Raw genomic sequence first — 20,841 nt, forward strand, 5'->3', positions numbered from 1 at the left:
AAATTTCCAGTTTCCGTTTTCAAAAGAAATTTGTCAATTTTTTGTTACACACATAATCTCTGGGCACCAAAACGAAAAACGAGGTGTCTCCCTATTCGACCAATTCGAGGCTCCTGTCTAATGGGACCCACGGTGGTTGACACGACAGCTTATTGAGAGCAAAACGAAAAGCGGTAAGGATTAGAAGAACAGGAGAGTGGGAAAGAGAGTCATGTACTCGTGTGACCGGCAATGATTTAAAATTGGGACGGGTGATTCAAGAGGGCACCCCCTCTTGTTGAGGAGCAGTTAAATCAGATTATTAATAACCTCAACCCCCACCCCCCAATCTCAATAAACATGTATTATGAGAGAATTCCTAATGATGTTTTGGGTACTAGAGCGGTCATGACAATATGAGAAAAATAAATAGGAAGCGTTGGGATTAAACCGGAAGTCAGTGTCTGAAGAAAATGAGATATAAAAAGAGAATGAAAAATAGGATGAAAAAAGGATGAAAAATACCAAATGAAAACAAAAAGAAAACGAAAAAGAAGTTGAATCGTTTTAGGGATGCGAAGTATGGGGGAGGAGGAAGAAATGCTCATTTGTAGGCGGCGCGACAACTTTTGAGCTTGACAAGAAGACGAGTTGCAACACAGACAGGACTGCAACGAGAACCCCCCCCCCCCCCCCCCCCCCCCCCGCCACACACGTTTTGTTTTGGTAGCAAGAGCACAGCGAACTGAGAAAAACGAGCAGAGTATCTGATGGATGCACTTCTCAAATAAAGTAACGTCTCGTAGACAGATGCGATAAATAACAGCTCGATATGCAAAAGTTCGAAGGCTGGAGAATTGAAAGTTCTTGCCTAAGTCCGTTCTATAAGTCACCTGTGAAAATTTATTCAGCATAGTTTTGGACCATCGTATTTTCTCTACTGTAAGGCTAGTTTGACAAAAAAATGGGCTGGTTGGAAAATAAATCCATTCCAATAAATACAGAGGAGCTTTGAACGTATTTCCATATATTTTACCCAAAAAGGTGACAAATTTTCAAAACCTTTCACTATAAAATCCTCTGAAAAAAAGTTAGTGTAGTATTATTGGTAATATTAATAGAAACCGGCAAACAAACTATTTTCTAAAAAGGTGGGAGACTTATAGGGATGCAAGTCTATTAGGAGCTCTGAAAGAATAAGCTAAATATAATAGTCATAGAACGCGCTCCATGAAGTGAAGAGGAACTTGGTTCAAAACATGGTTATCGTACCACAATGACCTAATATCATATTTTAAATAATTCAAAAAAATTCCAAATTTTATTTGATTTTTTGAAAATTAGATTAATCTCAGTTTTTGCCCCTTCTTTGCCACTTTTTTTCGATCACAAAAATGTGTTTTCCTACAAAATTAATGATCTACTTATGTTTCAAATATTAATATCAAACGTTGTAGAAATTCCAACATGCGACTATAATTTTCTCGCAATGTGGCAAATACTCAAATATTGCCACTTTTTGACAGTCAATAAAAAAGTCTAATTTTCTAACAAAAAAAATTAATATTGTTCACTATAATTTTAATCTTCTGTGTAATTGAAGCAGTAGATTAGCTTTTCAACTACAATAACTCAGAAAATATAAAGTCTAGAAAGAAAATGCAAAACTAGTACATCCATCATCACATTCTAACACCCCTACTCATATGTGAAATGAATGACATATGCTAATTTGAGAATCGAACATTTTTCCCGGATACCGAATACTAGCTCCCCCGGGAAAACGTCTGACAGATATATTGATACCTAAGGTTTTTTTGAAGAGCTATCTTCTATTTTCTCTTTTCTTTCTACACTCATTTTTCTACAAGGTGATTAGCACGGCGTGAAATATGAGATCACGCTCAGTGCCAGGGATTTAAGGGCAGGAAAAGTAAAGGGACGGGAAAATGTTTTTTCGACTATTTCTATCGGGCTGACCATTAACCGATACTTATTAAGTTGGGATTGGGCATTGGAACTAGATATGGAATTTGAAAACAAGTTAGAAAGAATGTAACCTGCGCAATGATGTAACTTGGTGAAATGGGAAATAGATATATATTTATATATATATTCACCAAGTCAATCAATTTCCATTTTATTGCACAATGAACAAGCAACTAAATTGCATGACGGTTACGGATGAGTGCCCAAGGAGCACAGTGATTAGGTTCACACGGCACCAATTAGAAAGGGTGACGATGTAAGTAGATTATGGCATCACTTCTTGGTAACATTTTGAATCGCCAAGCACCGAAGAGTCGCAATTAATCACTGTGCAAGGTTGGTTGGGAGAGCAACAAATTCGATCTACCGGGGCGGTGAAAAGAGATAGATGTGAAACAGGGGGAATAATAATTACATATTGTTGTGATGTGTTTCGTAAAAATCCAGAGGATTAGCTGAAAGGATAAGGATGGGTGACGAGAAGGGACATGTAGAAGTAGGAGTAGTAGTAGTAGGTGCGGGATTTTTTGTTGTATAACTTGAAGGGGTTTTCAGGAAAAAGCTACAAATTGGTGAAACAAGAACTAGCAGTTTGTCGAATTCCAGGAAGTTCTCATTTTCGGAAAATTGCACAGGATGCGTACAGTTTTGCCGGTTGAAATTGAAATTCTGGAAGTTCCAGAAAAAATGTGCAAAACCACAATTTGCCTAAAATTGTTGGCAATTTCCGTTTTTCCGGCAAAATAGGCGAATCGGCAGATCTGCAGGTCTGCCGATTTGCCCTGTTACACATCCTCTAATAGTCAACGCCATTCGAAAGAGCAAAATCTGTTGTTGCCTTTCTTCCGGAATCGCCGTCGAGTCCATTAATGAGCTCGATTATACCGATAATTCAGTTTGGCATATCTTCACGTAATGACCGTTAATAGGAGGTCCCAAGCAAGAGTAGTTTCTCGAAATATGGCCCCAAGGAATACTAAAGAAACTGAGAGCTAAGTTGAGATGTACGCAACGAAATGTGAAATCTGATGAATTTGTGAGGCGAAAAAATGGATTAAATGTCAGTTGTACTAATATAATTGTTTTTTTTTTCGTTGCCGCGCGGCTAAGATGTTTTCACTGAATGCGCCAATGTGGTTCGAGTCTTGAAAACAAAAGAAAACAACTAACAACTTATCTGATTCTTCCTTTCTCTTTTTTGTCTTTAAATTGTATTTGTAACATGCTGAGGGAGACTTGCGGAAGAAAAATGAAGTCATGATGCGAAAAAAATGAGGAACATGTTCAGACGTAAATTGAAATATTTTACAATTCCTTATCAAAATAATTACTAATGATTATTGTTACTATTACACAACGTGGTGTCAGGCAGTCCAATTAAAGTTTGATCTACAATAAATGCGTGTTTTTTTTTTCACCCAGAAAAATGTGAATCATAAATTCACGCATTTATGGAACGTGTACCACCCTTAAAAGAGGAGTATCGGCTCTGAGTTTTTAGAACATATAGAAGAAATGAACAAATTTTGTAGTGAAATTTTTTGAAAAATGGTTCAAAATTTTTTATGGCGGTTCAAAATTTTGAAGTAAAGCGACTATCTTTTGGCAAAAAGAAAAAAATTCTAAAATATTTTGAGAAGTCTTATTATGAAAATTGGTCATTTTGGGTCTATTTTAGGACAATAACTACCCACAAACTCTACTGAACAATCAAATCGTAAATTGAATACGAGTTAGTAAAAAGAATGCTTTGGGGTCGGAAGGTCAGAGAGGAATGGGATGCGGAGGCATCTACCGACAACTGACTCACGAACCATTCTTTCTCTCTATATCTCTCTTTCTCTTCTGATCAGGCCTCAGGCTCAGAGCATCGACAAAGCCAAGAGTGTTGTAATTATGAGAGTAAGCTCACTGCCAACAGCACCTCACGGAACACCAGCACTTCTTCATTCCCCCCGTGGCTTGTCACCTCCGACAACACGGCACGCTACACTTTGTTCGCGCCTCGTAGTTGATTTGCATATTACTATATATTATTGGGTGTGGGAGAATGCCTCCCCCCCGGCCAAGAAAGTCCATAGGTCAGTGTGGGAAAATGAACGAATTTCGATTTCCGAGATTTCATGTTCCGTGTGCAAGTTTTTGTGTCCGGCGGAGGCGTTTTAGGATAAATGACATATGTATGCGTCCCCAGTGGTTTTGGTACTAAAATGCAGCAATGAGCACACACATTCACATATCTTGAAATAGTTGTGCAAGATAGATTTTCGAAAAAAAAAAATCAATGAGGAAATTGTAAACAACTCGAGTAAGAACATTGGTAATGAGACAAAGAATAGAAGCCGTGGGATGATCAGTAGTTCTTTTTTCTTGCTTGACAATAGATTTCATGTATATTTCATAGTTTTCTTTCCCTGAACTGGGAAGTTCTAGTATTATAGAATAACGTTTTTTTTTTCCTCAAGATTACCCGCAAAAAAGCCTTGATGAAAGAAAGTCAATTGAATTTGATGGGAATTTGAAAAAAAAGAGAAAAGTGAAAAAAGGATAAGAGAAGAAATGGCATGCAAGCCCGAGAGGTTCTCATGGACAGATTAACGTGAAAAACGTTTCAAATGTTTGAAACCTTTCAGGGAAAATGTGAGTAATTGATAAAAAAAGAACGTAGGGGGGGGGGGGGGGGGCATAGTGAAATAAAACATTCAAGAAATAAAGTTTTTAACTTTATACGATTATTGTAAAAATTGATAAAATCTCAGTGTTGCCACTTTTTTGGAAGTAGTCAATAAAAAAAAGTTCCTCCAATTTTTATGGTGCTTTTATAGGTGGAGGGTCGAAATCTGAGCCTTTGCTTTTTTAGCTTTTTTCCCCAAAATGACCCAAAACTACCAAATTTCCTAATGAGACGTTTTGAACATTTCTAAAAAAAAGTTATGGCGGTTCAAAGTTCTGGAAAAAAGACCCATTTTGAGCTAAAATCAAAAATTTTGTCAACTTCTCGGTGTCGCAGCGACTGGAACTTGATTTTTTATTAATTGTTTTTAAAACTTTTTTTTGAGACGTTACTAGACATTTGAACATGCGCCAATGCCATAGTTTTCTCAAAGTGGAGAAAATTCAGTAATAGTCACTTTTTGACTTTCAATAAATAAATTTCCAAAAGAACATTTTGAAAAGTTTTGCTCTGGTCATTTTGGTATCTTGGAATAGCTCAAGAACGCTGAAAAAAATTACTGCCATTGGGTTCACTTGGCAAATTTACAGATCCAAAAAGAAATTTACAGATTAAGAAATAATCATTCTAACTCTAAAAATGCAAATAAAAATATTTAATCGAATATAAAAAATTCAGAGTTTCAGCTACTACTCTAGTACAGCAAGTATTCTGTGTAAAATAGTCATAGTTCAGAATTGTTCCAAATTTTTAAATAAAACCCAAAATCTTCGAACTTGTTCTAAAAGTATGTTGCAACTTGTTTACTAAGACTGCATGACTGCTTAAGCGCAAAACCCAAACAATAGACATCATCGGAAATCATAGGACAATTGCGAAGAACATGATGGCGAGAAGAAAGCGGTGATTACGCAACTCTTTGCCTCGTACCAAATGTTCCAAACGATGGGTGAATGGATCGAATCACAGCTTGATAAACAAGCAATAAGTCTTTCAGCTAAAACGACTTGAGAGACAAAAGTAAGGCAATTTGAAACCAAGTGTAGAAATGTAGAAATGGGGAACAAAACAAGGAAAAAGTTCGGAAAGAGCCCCCTGTGAGCAACTTAGAAACCACAGCTAATTACAAGTCCGTCTGTCTCGATTGTCGCAATTTCTTCATAAGCAATGCGTATGCCAACAAGTGGGCCGCATCCTGAATTTGAATAAAATAGTAGAAGTTGGTGAAGGAAAACGACCGACGACGTCTTCGAAGAGGGTGAAGGCAAGGGCGGCGATTGAGTTTTGTTTCGACAATGGGGGCCCATCCCCGGGAGAGATATATAAAGAAAAGAGGAAGCGAGAAAGGAGCGGTGGGATGGCCCCTGAGCGAGAAGATGAAGTTTAGTAGCTTTGTAACGCATCGGAGACTGATGTGAGGCTGTAATCGAAAATAGGTTGCAAGGTTGCAAAAATGCGATATTATTAGGTGTATATGTGTTTAGTGCGTTTTAGGATGCACAGAATTTAAACTCAATTTTGAAAGTGTAGGGGAAATTTGAATAGTTGGAAAATGTTCATAAAGTGCAGGATAGAGACCAGGAGCAATTGCCAAAACTTTATTTTTCAAGAATTTTTGGGTCTTAAAACGGAAAGTCTTAGATTCCGGTACTCCTTTAAACGGTTAAAAAAAAACTGAAAAATCAAGATGACTGGCACAGACCCCAGAAACTTCTCCTAACAAATTTTATTATCACTATTTAAAAAAAATATTGAGTTCAAACACTGCTTTCATAATACTTTCAGAAAAAAAAAACTTATGAACTTCAATTCTAAGGTAGTGCGCAAAAAGCCATATATATCCCTAGTACATAGTAAAATTGGCAGGTTCAACATTATCTGACATAGATGTATTGTTTTTAGTGCAACAACAAAAAGGTGTAGTAGTCCGGCTTTGTGTGAAAAATGCGAAATCTTTGTAATACATAAGACACCATGATTCTAACCGGAGGAAGGGGAGGGGAGGATTTTGTGGCGAGACGGGTGGCACATGGAAACACTTTCGGTATTTAACGAGCCACCCATCGCCGCTACCGTTTAGACGGAAAGGCTGGTTTCAGGAAAATATAGATTTTTTGGGAAAATTTACCTGTGCAAAAAATGTATCCCTTTGTTATATTTCGTTACGAAATTCGTTCAATTGAGCACATTTTTGGTTTATGCGTTCAAAATACCTTGAAAGTACCATCTGGAGAGTTTTAGAAGACACTGTCAATTAAAAAAACAAAGGAGCAAAGAAATAAATGCATATTACAACAGTTGGTAGGTGAACGTAGAATAGGATAATGCTGTACTTGTCAAAATAAATAGATGTAGAGGATGTAACCAAAGAATAATATGAGAATTTTAAAATATTCAAATAAAGTTGCTTGAGGTAGCCACCAAGCGGAACCAAATACACGTGAGAACTCCGCCGCCACCACTTGGCTCAATTACGATCGAGTTTCAATCATTACGTGAAGGAAAAGAGACACATACGGATGTATAAATATCCTTCTTGGGAATATGTACGCATAAATGTTTGTACACACTTTGCAAGCATAATAAGAAACTTGTAATTGGAGAGAACTTTTTCCGAATTGGTTTCTTCCACGGCGAACGAGGTGGTGGTGGGAGGAGACAGTGCATTGACGTATCAATGGCAATTACTCACCGAGGAGTACAAGCAAACTAGGTGGTCAGAGGGACATAAAGACAAAAGACTATTAATTCCGGTCAAATGACTAGATATTAGAACGGTAATGCGAAAAAAAAACGCTTGGTAGATTGGAAATAAACTAATTGGGAGGTGTATAAAAATCAATAACTAGACTGTTTGGTTCATTGGTGGCACAAAAATATACAAATAATGTAATTAAATCTTTATAAAAATGCTCAATTTCAAATTCTAAATCGGCAAAACGTCTTGACCACCTGTGATCTTTAAGTTATTTATTAAATTGTTCAAAACGCCTAGATGGCTTTGTTTTGAAATTTAACAAAATTAGTGTCAAGCTTTTCAATTGTAAAAAAAAATTATTCATCTAATTTTTTCTAAATTCAACACTTCCCAATCTTTAAAAAATAATTTAACTCGCACACACAGTGGCAGAGGCAAATAAAAAAAATTTGTTTAGTACACATAACTCCGCAATTGATACACTATACTAAATACAAGTAAGAAATAGACACCGGAGACGCGTGAAGGGTGAGGTGAACTGTTGCGTAACTGGCAGCAGGCCTGACCGGACCATCCTGACATATGATACGCCTACCTATCTGAGCGAAAGCTACCTAATGCTCAATGCGCATCCTCACGAATGGAGTTATGTCATAAACCAAAAGTTCACGAGTTATGGACCAGGAAATAAGGAAGAGCTGGGGAGGGGGGGGGGGGGGGGGGGGTGCCAAGACACTCGGAAGAAATGATCGACCAATTGGCCACTTGAAATCTGGAACAGACGGCCCGTTGCGTAACTCGTACCATAAACAGATGACAAATTGCCGACACACAAAAACCGATACAACTGAGATGATTATGATGACAGGCGAGAAAAATCGTAGTCAGCTTCCATCACCGTTGTTTTCGGTTTTTGACACAAACCAAAATGACCGCCCTCATCAGTCATCTATAATCCTATGGCCGTATGGGAAGACGGCCATCAGGAAAAAGGAAAAATAGTCAAACATTTATTTTACAAAAAAAAAGCTATGTAACAAAAAAAAACAATTAGGAAAAGACTGCGTTGCTTCATAATTGGATAACCACCGAATAACAGTTGAATCAATATAAAACGTGTCATGTGGGAACGCTTGTTTTTCAAACGGTACGGTACGATTCGGGATTTTTGATAAGAAAATGTAAAATGATGGCAAAAATGAGAGAAGGAGTTGTCTTGTTTTAAGAGAGAGAGAGGGAAAAATCTTCGTTGTAAGGCACAATGAAACGGAGCAAATTGAATGTGGCGGGGATTGGATAGGAATCTGGTTTAACAAAAAAAATGCGTGTATTATGCACCTCTGAGTTTTGAGCGATTATTATGAAATCTGTAAGTGAAATGATGCGTAAGCAGAGAAACAAAAAAAACACTTGGAAAAAATGCTAACATATAAATTACGAAAGAACTTTTGGGGCAAGTTTAGTATTAGGCAAAAATCAACTGAATAACGGGAGCTCATGGAGCTCAATAATAACATGGCCGAGGATTTTAATGACTTGGGGAGGAGAGCAAATCCTTGATGAACCCGCTCAGCGATTTGCTCATTTTGAGCTCTTGAACGTTGTGTGTGATTTGGGTACGGGCGGTGGTTCCGCCAGGGTTGACACGTTCATCGATTTCTTGAAAAATCTGAAAAAAACAATGATTTTGGAAACCAATAGTGATTTATTTTGATGTTTTTATTTAGAGGTGGAGTAACGGTACTGAAAGTATGGGCTCAAAATGTGCTCAGATAAACAAATTTAGTGAGAGAAAAAAAAACTTCTCAAAAATTTTTTGAAAATTTTTTACGGTGGTTCAGAATTTCAAAAAAAAAATTGGCTTAATTTTAGTTAAAAGAGGTTTTTAGCAATTTCCTCACTGACGCTACTCCACCTTTAATGAAAACTAAATTTAATGTGAAGGACAAATGAAGCTAAATTATTGAAAGCTCACGTGAATCGTTTTTTTTTTCAAATTTCATCAGTTGTTGTTCAAAAAATTTTGCCGCCAGCAGGGGTCGAACCTGCGACCTTGGGCTTATTAGACCCACGCTCTAACCGACTGAGCTATGGCGGCCACATTATCAAAAGTTTTATTATGATATTTGGTCTTTTTTGCACGATAGGAAATTTCAACATTTTATGGTGGTTCAAAATATCTTTTTTTAACTTGTGATTTTGCAACAATCTCGCATTTTTACAGAAATAAATTTTCACAGCTGCACTTTTAAACGAAATGAGGAATTTTTTACTACCTTTAAAACCACTCATAAAAATATTTTATCGAGTTTTTTAAAAATTATTTTGATCTAGACTATTTTTCACATCATGAAGATGTTCGAAAGATGACTATACCATAAAACAAAGTTAGAATACAAAAATAAAAATCACCTGTGAAAAGCGCTTCTTGGACCGAGACGATTCTCCATTGTACGGTCTCATAAATGGCTCAATGTTTCGAAAAAGCTCGGCGCCGGTAAGCGTGTTGGGAAGTTTCGTCAAAAATTCCACACAGTCATCAAAATCCATAGTCAGCAGTTTGGGCTCGTACATACGAAGAATGCCGAGTGCTGCCTTGAACAAAAACTCCTCGCCGTCACGAAAATACACATCCCAAATACGGCAGGTCACGTCTAGCGGTAACGATTTGGCGTACATTGCAAACGTCCTGAAATTTGGAGTTTTAAGGTGTTTAAGGTGAAATTAAAGGTGAATTAGCGCCGGCGGGAAATTACAGTCTTACCACTTTTTGAGAAAGCTACAGCACTATCGAATGTTTGGACGAGGGCTTCCATGTAGGCTCTTAACCCCTGCTCGCGTTGCGGCTACATCCGCCTACCACGCGCCACGAGCCGCGCATTTTGATCGGCGACTTCCAAAGAATTTTAAAAAAAAATTGGCATTTTTTTAGACATTTTTAGAGACTTTAAAAACTTTTAAAAAATAGTACAAAATTTAGAATTTTTTAAAGAACCCTTTATCTATGATATTTTTCCCTTCTTTTTTCCAGTTTTTGCAATCAATTTACTTACCATTCAATGAGGTAGAGATCCGGGCGGACGTCGAGTTTGTCCAAATGCTGATGAAGAGCCGGAAGTTCTTGCTCCAAGTATCGATCATACGCAATAAAATACTCCGTCATCTGAGGTTGTTTGAGTCCGAAAAATGCAGATTGGAGGGATCTGTCGAGCAAATTGGCAAACGATATGAATGCCGGGTATGGATCCATTTGGATGAGAAGCACTGCAGCAATAAATGTCATCGATTGAACATATCCAATGTCTGGACGCAAAATTGCATATGCACTGAGCAGTTTGAGCAAATGGTCATAATATGGTCCATCTTTCTGGAACATTCCAAGAGATGTGAAAGTTCGTGTGGCGTCAAGATGAATTTGAGTGACAGAAGTCTCCTTACGTTCGGCTGAATTCTGAAAATAGATGATCCGATTGTTATAAATACAGTTCAGCTCGATTTTTCCTATATTTCCTCTACCTTGTTCTGCTCTGCAAGCTGTTTAGCAATCTTCTCCTCGGCTTGATCCATCAATCCATCATAGAGTTCTGAATGAAATTGTCATGAATTGATGAATTCCATTTTATAGTGTATCTCTTGGAATAACTTTACACACCTTTCGTTATCTCAATTTGATTGCCAATTGTCAAGAACCACAGCTCGCCACGGACTTTGGCAGGAACACCTTGCCACCATAGCTCGCGGCAACGCTTTGAATCCTTCCTACAATGAAGAGATGAATTGAAAAAAGTTGTTTCACGCCCGCAGACTCCCGCAGTTTGTGCTTCTTTTTCACTCGGCCTCTCACCAGCGCCTCATTGGCTCAGTGGCAGAGCGTCTGTCTAGTAAACAGAAGGTCGCTGGTTCGATTCCAGCATGAGGCACCGAAATTTTTTGGCGGGCGCGGACACTTACATTTCTTCCCACTTTGGCAAGATTTGTTCAACCCAGACACGACAATGCGCCGCCGTTTGTTCTTCAAGTCGTTTTTGTTCTGCTTTTGCTTGTAAGCGTTCTTTTTCGGCACGTTGTTCCTTCTTCTTTGCCTAAAATTGGAAAAAAAAAAGTTATTTTTGAATATGTCGTATATAAATGAGATCACACAATTTACGTAATAGAAAACTTATTCACCTGCTCTAAAATATCCAAATACATCTGCTTATGGTGCGCAGCTTCATCGGCCGACTTTGACGGTAGTCCACTGGGCCTTTCTTCCAATATCAATCCCGTCGTCGCCATAACACCTGACTGCTTGTTTCGACTACCAAACATTTTCCACCCGTGCTTTTCCTCCTTGTTTCTCGAGAAGAAGTTCCTGAAATGTGTATACGGTTTAGTCGTTAGTGGGTCAACGCGCAATAAAGATGGCGCAGTTTGATAACTTACTTGGGGAAATTGAAGAATCGCGACTTGGACAGCGTTTCCGGTTTAGATGGTGGCTCGTCAAAATCGGACAATTCGCTTCGACGGTCCAATGAAGAGCGTTTCGAGTCGCTTTCTAAACTATGCATTTTGTGTGAAAACGGCTAGAATATCATGTGATATCGATTTAAATATACATGCAGGTCAGACCAGAAAACATTATACTTTCTCAGAGAAGAAAAAAACCAAAGAAAAAACTGAAAGAAAACATGTGACTCACCTGTACAGCCAATTCCAGAGTCGTATTGATCTTGCTCACTAGAACTAGAAGAACAGTCTGCACGTGTGTTGAGACTCAAAGAGCACAGCGGTTCATCTAGACATCTGAAAAATAAATAGTTAATATCAGTAAGCAAGGCTTAGAGGTGATAATTAGAATTATCTGAAAACGTCACATTTAAAATTCCTAAAAACGGCCAAGGCGTGTTCACAGAAGATTACCGGCAATATATATATATATATATATATATATATAAACGACATATTAATTTGGTAAAGTGTGGAGTTGCGCCACTAAGGATTTTGTCACAAGAAACTATAATGATCCAAACTTTTAGAATTTTGTGTTCCACCCGTAGAATGTTTTAACACAAATAATTAAAACAAAACTAAATTATAAAAATCGTAGAATTTTTTTTGGTCGACCTACAAAATTATGAGTGCCCAAAACTGAGTAATTGTACCTTTGGTCAATGAACTGTCAATAAAAATTTTTCAAAAATTTTGGAAATTTTACTAATGAGATAACCATTTTGGCACCATATAAGTAGTTTTTAACACTTTCCCCACTAGCGCTATTCCACCTTCAATTATTCTAATACACATATTTTGACAATATCTAGGGGCTTTTAAGTACTTGTTTTAAACAAAAAACTCAATTTAAAATAGTGACTATTTGATTTAATTAGTGTTGTCTACCTCTATTATTTATTGGTTATTGAAAATTGAAAGAAATATGAAAAAATAGAGGGTTATACAAATTAATTTACCTCCCGAAAACAATATTTTGACACTGTTAAAAATCAATAGCTACCAAAAATTACTTTCTAGAATTGCGATTAAATGGCCACACACACACACACACACACACACATTAAAAACTACAAAAAGGGCAGATCAATTGAAATCGTCGTTGGACGCGGGGGAGGCATTCACGCAACTGGTTTGAGGCCTCTTCGTTGCGCTGGGCGCTTTTTTCGTCGGTTTCCAACACAGCAGCGCGTTTACATACACATTCAGTGCATCCATCAGTGGTCAAGTTTGGTGTCCATGGTGATTTGAACTCAAATCTTTTAAAAGATGACACACACACACACAGACATACGCACTGACGTAAAACGGTAGCAGAAAGTAGATAGAAGTAAGTGAGGCAATCGGTTTTTCTTGGCGGGTGTGTTTGTGGAAAATTGGCAAATATACCGAAAAACTGTTTCCCAGACAAGAAATCAATTAAGTTGGTATTCGTCTTAAAATTACATCTAAGGTTTCAAAAAAAAAGTCAGTGAAAAAAACTAGTGCAACCTCAGGGAAATTGACCACACAAATGGTTTTTCTACGAGTTTTATATATGTTTAAACAGTTTCTAGAAGTTAGGAAATACTCCAAATTGCTCAAAAAATTCCGAACGTTATAAAAATTGCCAGATTTCCAAAACGTTGAGTGAAAATGTTGAAAAATGGAAATTAGACATTTTGTTTAAATTAAATCCTTTGAGATCATATTTTGAATGTAAAAAAAGTGAGCTTCAGGAAAAATAGCCCAAAATCCAGTCATATGAGAAAAGTTAATCTCCGTGGTAACGTGTTTATTTTATGTACAAGGTTTTTTTCATAAATCGATAGCGTTAAAAATAGATTTTAAGCAGATTCGTCAAAAAACTTAAATGGATACTTAAAAATTCGATTTAAGACCGACAACGGGGCCTTGTTAACTTCAAAAGATTTTGAACATTGTTTTAAAAGTTTTTTTTGTCAATGCAACTAAAAATTGCCAGCTAAAAACAAATTCAGACGAGCAAATATTACCTTCCTTCCTTTTTTCCTTTTTTCTAAAAAAAAATATCCCTCACAATCCTGCTGCATTTTTTTTTGGTTTTTCGAATTTCATTTTTGTTTATAATTTCTTACATAGAGAGAGTCAGTTGTGGCCGAACAGAAAAACGTGATAGTACTTGAAAGCTCACAAGACGTCGAGAAAGTCGCACGGCTAGTGAGCAAAAAGAGAGAAACTCAATTGTTTACATTTGCCCAATGGAATTATATCTGAACGGCACGAACATCAAATCTCTGCGATCAACTTTTAAACATTGCCGCCTAAATTCGTATTCTATAAACCCTACATTAAGAAATTGTTCGAGTTGTTCAAAATGGAGTAGACAACGACTAAATGCTCAAAATCATATTAGATGTAACCAATGACCAAAAAAAAACGAGCTGCAGGAAATAATAGTAGACAAGGAACAAAAATACACCAAACGAAAAACATTAAAAAAAGCTCACTTAGCGGCTGACGGTGCCAGAGCCGGTGTCCCGTTTGCTGTTGTGATCCTTCGTGCAAAATTCAATTGGATTTGTGCCGATTCATATGAGCTGCGACGAATGTGACCTCGACGGAATTTGGTTTCTGAAAAAAAAAAACATCAAAATTAAAGTATTGGAAACAAAAGTGCACTTCGAAATGTCACACTGGCGCCAACTGATAGATAATGTGGCCGCCATAGCCCAGTCGGTTAGAGCGTGGGTCTAATAAGCCCAAGGTCGCAGGTTCGACCCCTGCTGGCGGCAAATAATTTTAAAACAACAACTCATGAAATTGGTTAGAAATTTGAAAGCAGGTGAAACCCGTTTCAAAGCGATTCACGCGGATTTTCAATAATTTAACTGTGTTTGTCTTGTACATTATACTTTGTTTTCATTAAAGGTGGAGTAGCGCCAGTGAAAAATGGTGCCAAAATGACCGAATATCAAATGCAAACTTTTCAAAACTGTCTAAAAGTGACAACTATAGAGGTTTTGTCACTTTTTGAAAAAACTATAGCACTGACGTACTTTTGAATTTCTACAATATTTGAATATTAATTTTTGACACGTATGTTGACCATTAAATTCGAAGGGAAACTTTTTTGGCCAACTTCCGGAAAAGTGACCAAAAACTGAGATTTTTCCAATTTTCGAAAAATCACAAAATATTAGAACCTTTGATCATTTTCGTGCCATATGCAAATTTTAAAGAAATTTCCTCCACCTAATTAATAATTCGGTTTCAAGTTTAATAAATTTTAGAATTTTCCATTGCATCAGTTATTTTTTAATTTCCAACAAAATTTTCAAATCAAATACAACTTTTTTCTCTCAAAATAAATCTTATTCATTTGCTATTTCGGTAATTAAGAACAACCAAGGTTGTTTTTCAATTTTTTTTTTCGTTCTGTTTTTCTTGTTATCAGACAGATGCCCTTCCTACCCACACTTAGAACCTCACTCTCGTCACTTCCTTGTTTTCTTCCACATTTTACCACACATTTTTTTCCGATAAAATCAATGATCTATGTCATAATCCATATTGAATTCGTAAAATCAAAACTGACCTTGTGCGGTAGAAGGTGACTCGGCACCACCTTGACATCCCAACGATGGTGTCCTGTCTAGACTTTTCGTGTCAGTGTTGTAGGATAAGGGCAGGTTTTCGACGACTGTCGCCAGGGAGCTGCTCTGTGAGCAACTTCTGCCCGCCAGTTTTCTATCTGAAAACAGGCAGACGGTCGGTGAATACGGACAAGGAACCATTGAGAAAGAGAGATAATCAAACGAATAGACAGAGACAGATTGTTGATGGAGAACAAATGCAATTGTCTCGAGGGGGCGTGGCATAGTATGCTAGCAGAGAAGTGAGAAATATAGTGGGCGGAGCAGTATGTCTAGTAAAATACTCACTAATAAACAATCACAGATACGCAAAGAATGCATATCGCGCCAAAGAAATGTTCCAATAATTTTTGTAGTTTTTTCTGTGTCTCCAAATTCTTCAATATTTCCCTATTTTTTGCAGTCACACACTCACGCAAAAAACGGAAACAAAACGAATCAAAGATAAAAGATATTCGCGTAAAGAAAAAGGCATGCAGCAAAAAATATGAAAAGAGAAAAATGTCGGAATGCTTGTGAAAAAAGAGAGAACAGAAAGTGACAAAAGAGGGTACAAAGGTGAAAAAAGAGCGAAGAACTGTAGAGCGTCTTTAACTATTTCTTTGTTATGAGTAATTTTTGTTTCGTTGCAAGAACAACATTGCCAATTTTTGTAATTTTTGATATCGGCTTTAATTGTACATTGGTTAACTAAAAAACGTGAGATATACTACCGAAACATGCAAAAATTCCAATAATTCAAAATAGTCAATTTTGAAAAAATGGAGATTTTAGCTGAAACTAGGCTATTTTTTCGAAATTTTGGGAGACCAGACAAAAATTGAAACATCTAAAAAAGTTTCATTACAAAATTCGTTTATTTAAAAACATTTTGGATCTATACGTTCAAAGTACCAAAAACCGTTGCTCCTCATTAGAATAAAGATGCGTAATTAAAAATTGTCAGCATCATTTTCGTACAAGACATTTTTCAGCACTTCTAACAGTTTTGATAGTGCTCCAATGGCCAAAACCATATATCAAAAGTCATTTTCAATAAAATCCATAATATTTTAATATGGCAAGTTTTGAGTGTTTGCCACTTTCTGAGAAAACTAGAACCAAAAAAAAAGAAATTTTGTTTGATCAATAACTTCTAAAAAAGTGGCAAAAACTGAGATTTTTCTCTGTTTTTACTGTGCTGTTTAGTCATTGTGGTGCCATAGGCAGCATGTTTTTGGAAAAAATCCCACTGGCAATAAACCACATTTAAAACTGTTTTTAATAAATTATTTTGGTTAAAATCAAAAGATACGTTTCAATATAAATTTTCCAATATTTACTTCATACTCAAAAGAAACTGTAAATCAAACGCATCTGACTTGATAACTAATGTTATGAACCAAACCTAAAATAGAACAACTGATGACTCAATTTCACTTATTGAAACCTTTTTTTCCAATTAAAAAATCAAATGGAAAACATTCCAATGAAACAGTTGGAGGGCGGTAACACATGTGACTCACAGTAGTTTTTTAGTGTTTACTGAAAACATTAAATTCTCGATAAATAAAATTGAACTCATAAGATCAAAACCGTGGCATCTGAATTTTTGGTATTTTGGTATTAACTCAAGTGATTGTGGTAATGATAATGGTGTGCAAAGCAAAAATATTTCCAAAAAAAAAATGAAACAAAAACGGAAACTTTAGAAATAGGGTGGGTAAAAGTGGAAAACCTCCATAATTTCAAAAATCGACCACTATTTTTAAATTTTTATTGCTTTTCAATTTGTTAGACAGACATTCTAGATATTCGAGCTTGCAGCAATGCTTGAAATTTTTCAAAAAGCTCATATTTTTGAAAAACATGCCATTTTATCAATGCAATTTACTGATACTTTGACTGAAAATTGTTGAAAAACCTAAAAAAAAAATTGTAGAGTATGGAATTTGGGGATTTCGGACTGTATGCTTATTTATACTTAATTCCCACTGACGATACTCTACTTCAAAAGATGGAGTAACGTCAGGTTTTATGGCACCACAATGGCCAAATATTAAAATAAAAAAATTTAAAAAGATTTTATAAATTTATTATGAACTTTTGAAAATTGAAATAATTCCACTTTTTTCCACTTTTTTAGTCCAATTTTATGATCTACTTTTCTTTTTGAAAATCGGTAATTTTTACGTTTTAACTGGCAATAAAAATTTTCCAAAATGTTTGCAAAGTTTTACTATGAAATTTGGTTAATTTGGCACCATATGAGTAGTTTTTAACAATTTCCCAACTTTAACCAAAATGAGAGAAGAAAAATGGGAAATTGGTGACCATGAAGAAGGAGCGAAGAGCAGTTGGAAAGACGAAGATAACTAATGAATGCGGGAAAAAAGGAAAGATGAATGGAGAATGAAAGAAATGAATGAGAATATATGAAAAATCTTATTTGAACGCATCCAGGAGTAAAATGTGTATTAATGATGAATTTATAGTGGAAAGAAATTTTGAAAATTATTCTATGAAAAAGCATTGGTTGTGACTTTTGAATAATTTTTTGCTGGTTTCTGGTTTTGGTTTTGGTTTTTGTTTCCGTTTTTTCTTCAATCAAGCCAAAAATTTATAGAAAATGTATATTTCATTTTAGTACTATTAGTCAAATCAACGAACCTTCTTCAAAAAAAAAGCTGAAAAGACTCCGAGAATAATTTTGTTTTCCGGCAGCATTTCAGACTTTGTCTCTTCATCGCAAAAATGGAGGAAAAAAAATGGAACACGGGGAAAAAATTTGGGAATTGAAAATGCAACGAAAAACATGTTGACAAAAATATAGATAATGAATGGTTTTTTTCAAGGAAATGACTTTGGGTCATTTACTTCAAATTTTAAATTTCCTTTTCATTGCCACCAAAGAATACATTGAAAGTAATAGGAGAAATTGCACTTTTTGATGAAAAACTTTCAAGGGCACGGACAAAATATTATTATTGACTGTTTGAGGAAAAGTGCAAGTGGAAACAGTAACAGTGTGCTCAAAACAAGTAGGCTATTTTGAGAAAAACGTGACCTCATCTTTGGTAGATTTAGAAAAAGTAAATTTTCGGAATATGTGTTTTTGGTTGGTAAGCGATTTTTCAAGAAAAAGTTGGAAAAAGATGAAACAGGGGTGTGCGGCAAATTTGCCAAATTTGCCGAAAACTGAAAATTTCAAAAAAGTAGATTTGCCGAGCTCGGAAAATCTCGAAATTTGCCGCATACATCAAAATTTGGACATTACAACTTTAACCAAAACTATTTATTTTCTCCCTAAAGATTCAGTGAACTGACACTAAGTTAAGTTATTTGGAAGCTTAAACAGGCACACTACTCGGAAAGTAGTTCGATTTGCCGAATTTGCCGAGCTCGGAAAATATTGGAAACAGAAATTTGCCGAATTTGCCAAGCTCGAGAAATTTTAAGATTTGCGGCATACCCTCGAATGAACGAGTTCCTAAACCAAACTTCTCAGAAACGTTTAATAGCGGCACAAATTTGCGGAAAAAGGCCCAAAACATGTTGAGATATTCGATATTCGAAGATTTTAAGTTTAGGTAAGTTGCATAAAAATTTAAGCAATGGAGCATGTTTGAACACTACAATACTCAGGTTAATAACATTTTTGGAAAATTTGGCACTATGAAAATTTGAAGGTGAAAACAGTTTTTGTTTTAAGTTGCAAAAAAGCAAGCTAATTAACCTAATTTTTATTATTGTGTATAGCAAAATCATACCATTAAAATTCAATTTTATAAAATCTTATATCTTATCATCGGCCTAAACTACAAGTGTGTGACAATAAGACAAAAAAAATTTCTCAGTAAGCATGAATCCAAATCTTTTTGATAATTGAACGAGGGAAAAAACAAGAAAGTGATGAGAAAGTGATTGGCTATCAATTGAAATTGAAATCAGATGTCTTCGTCACCTCAAAAAGAGAAGCACATCATAAAAGATGAAAAAGGCGGAAGAAAGAGAATGTAACAGCAAAAAAAAAGCGAAAATGAAAGAGATACAAACAAAGAAGCAAGCCGCACGCACCGGCCTTCTCATAATTAGCATACGCGCAATATACACACTGTTCAGGGGGAACTATACCGAAGAGACGGAGAGAAGAAAATGCATAATTGAAAGGTCCGATGTGTTTTCATGCAAATCGATATACTTGCCGCACCAAGTGACCAGTGTGGACATCGTTTTGGGTGGCCGTCGTAGTTGAGGGACGGACGGGTGGGGGTGAAAGAGGACGGACATGACGAGAGAGATGGAGAGTGGCAGAGAGAGAAAGAAAGAGGGAGAGCGCGTCATCTCTCTCTCTCTCCCTCTCTCTCTCTCTCACTCTGTCTTTCACTGCAGTAGCTGCTGCAGCGATACAATAAAGAGTATGTTAAATGAGGAGTAACGGATTGCGACTGGCTCGTACTCAAGGATAAACAGAATGGTTGTATTGCGCGCGACGAAAAGAAAGTGAGAAATGATGGAGAAAAAGAAGAACCACTCTGCTTGTTACTTTGCACGTAGGAAAAAAAAACAATGAGTGAGCGCGAACGGCGAAAGCAAAGATTGGAGATGCGAGCTTGACCAGCTAGACTTTGTTAAAGCAGACTCACGAATCACATAATATTTTGAACGGAAATTTGAAATGAAAAATAGACTTAAAACATCTAATAATGCTCCAAGGAAGTTCAATTGATTTTTTAAACAGTGTATCGACCTCGTGAAGTGGGAATCCTGGAAGATTCAACGTTGTAGTATCGCCAGTAGGTCGTTTAAAGCTAAAGTGTCAAAACATCATAGTGAAACTTTAAAAAAATCAATTTTTAGAGTCAAAAAGTAGTGTAAATCAGGGGTGCGCGGCAAACGGAAATTTACGGCAATCTGCAATTTCACCACGTGCCGAAATTGCCGAAATCGGCAATATTCAAACCTAATTGTATTTCAGATATTGAAAAAATTTCACATTATTTTTTAGAATTCGGTTAGTCATTTTCTAACAGAAAACATTTGATCCATTAAGGATTACATAATTTTGAGCTGGAAAATAGAAAATGGTTCAGTAAAATGCATGTCTAGGCTCTTAAATCTATAAAAAGTATTGAAACGATATTTCTGGCAATTCTGACAATTGTCGGATTACAAAATTTTCGGTAATCGACAATTTCCGTACCTTACTTACTTACTAAGTTTTAGACTTGAAAACAATTTTCCCCAAACCTAAAATACAAAAAAAATTCACGTTTTATTTTTCAAAAAAAAACCTTTTTTACAAACATTTCAGGGTACAGTACCTTAAAATACAAGTACCTTAGAATGAACAAATATCATAATAAAAAAATTCAATATTTTTATCCACATTTTACAAGATACGTGGATTTGTTTTCAAA

General features: G+C 36.1%; 1 protein-coding gene and 13 non-coding genes across 14 annotated transcripts; 6 read left to right on the forward strand and 8 right to left on the reverse strand.

Annotated features, from left to right (window-relative positions):
- Positions 1–289: 289 nt before the first annotated feature.
- Positions 290–437, reverse strand: R11B5.7. Its single transcript, NR_070515.1, has one exon. It is a non-coding gene; the product is annotated as an Unclassified non-coding RNA R11B5.7 (non-coding RNA).
- A 1,385-nt stretch (positions 438–1,822) lies between these two features.
- R11B5.10 lies at positions 1,823–1,886 on the reverse strand. Its single transcript, NR_070516.1, has one exon. It is a non-coding gene; the product is annotated as an Unclassified non-coding RNA R11B5.10 (non-coding RNA).
- Positions 1,887–3,859: 1,973 nt separating this feature from the next.
- R11B5.6 lies at positions 3,860–3,990 on the reverse strand. Its single transcript, NR_070517.1, has one exon. It is a non-coding gene; the product is annotated as an Unclassified non-coding RNA R11B5.6 (non-coding RNA).
- A 1,487-nt stretch (positions 3,991–5,477) lies between these two features.
- Positions 5,478–5,764, forward strand: R11B5.5. Its single transcript, NR_070518.1, has one exon. It is a non-coding gene; the product is annotated as an Unclassified non-coding RNA R11B5.5 (non-coding RNA).
- Positions 5,765–5,883: 119 nt separating this feature from the next.
- On the reverse strand, positions 5,884–6,000 carry R11B5.9. The gene has a single exon (NR_070519.1). It is a non-coding gene; the product is annotated as an Unclassified non-coding RNA R11B5.9 (non-coding RNA).
- Positions 6,001–8,337: 2,337 nt separating this feature from the next.
- On the reverse strand, positions 8,338–15,604 carry tbc-12 (Rab-GAP TBC domain-containing protein). The gene is made up of 11 exons (NM_076057.4): positions 15,385–15,604; positions 14,297–14,420; positions 12,019–12,122; positions 11,763–11,874; positions 11,508–11,691; positions 11,292–11,422; positions 10,993–11,099; positions 10,857–10,924; positions 10,394–10,791; positions 9,753–10,029; positions 8,338–9,009 (listed from the first exon to the last, which is right to left on the reverse strand). Exons 1-11 carry the CDS (start codon positions 15,581–15,583, stop codon positions 8,869–8,871), a joined length of 1,845 nt encoding a protein of 614 aa, NP_508458.1. The 5' UTR covers positions 15,584–15,604; the 3' UTR covers positions 8,338–8,868.
- Positions 9,356–9,438, forward strand: R11B5.8. The gene has a single exon (NR_070520.1). It is a non-coding gene; the product is annotated as an Unclassified non-coding RNA R11B5.8 (non-coding RNA).
- R11B5.t3 lies at positions 9,365–9,438 on the reverse strand. Its single transcript has one exon. It is a non-coding gene; the product is annotated as a tRNA-Ile (tRNA).
- Positions 11,105–11,222, reverse strand: R11B5.12. Its single transcript, NR_070521.1, has one exon. It is a non-coding gene; the product is annotated as an Unclassified non-coding RNA R11B5.12 (non-coding RNA).
- R11B5.t1 lies at positions 11,189–11,260 on the forward strand. Its single transcript has one exon. It is a non-coding gene; the product is annotated as a tRNA-Thr (tRNA).
- Positions 11,766–11,984, forward strand: R11B5.11. Its single transcript, NR_070522.1, has one exon. It is a non-coding gene; the product is annotated as an Unclassified non-coding RNA R11B5.11 (non-coding RNA).
- R11B5.3 lies at positions 14,503–14,590 on the reverse strand. Its single transcript, NR_070523.1, has one exon. It is a non-coding gene; the product is annotated as an Unclassified non-coding RNA R11B5.3 (non-coding RNA).
- Positions 14,508–14,581, forward strand: R11B5.t2. The gene has a single exon. It is a non-coding gene; the product is annotated as a tRNA-Ile (tRNA).
- A 4,020-nt stretch (positions 15,605–19,624) lies between the features above and the next one.
- F52H2.13 lies at positions 19,625–19,827 on the forward strand. The gene has a single exon (NR_070524.1). It is a non-coding gene; the product is annotated as an Unclassified non-coding RNA F52H2.13 (non-coding RNA).
- The last annotated feature ends 1,014 nt before the right edge of the window (positions 19,828–20,841 follow it).

Source organism: Caenorhabditis elegans, chromosome X, assembly GCF_000002985.6.
Source record: "Caenorhabditis elegans chromosome X".
Lineage (NCBI taxonomy): Eukaryota > Metazoa > Nematoda > Chromadorea > Rhabditida > Rhabditidae > Caenorhabditis > Caenorhabditis elegans.

Excerpts from the sequence above, each read along its gene's own strand:
- tbc-12 (NM_076057.4), bottom strand. The coding sequence starts at position 15,583 with ATGGTTCCTTGTCCGTATTCACCGACCGTCTGCCTGTTTTCAGATAGA. Across the intron at positions 12,123-14,296 it reads CTGGCACCGTCAGCCGCTAA|ATGTCTAGATGAACCGCTGT; the intron begins GTGAGCTTTTTT and ends TTTATTTTTCAG. Across the intron at positions 11,692-11,762 it reads CGATTCTTCAATTTCCCCAA|GAACTTCTTCTCGAGAAACA; the intron begins GTAAGTTATCAA and ends TACACATTTCAG.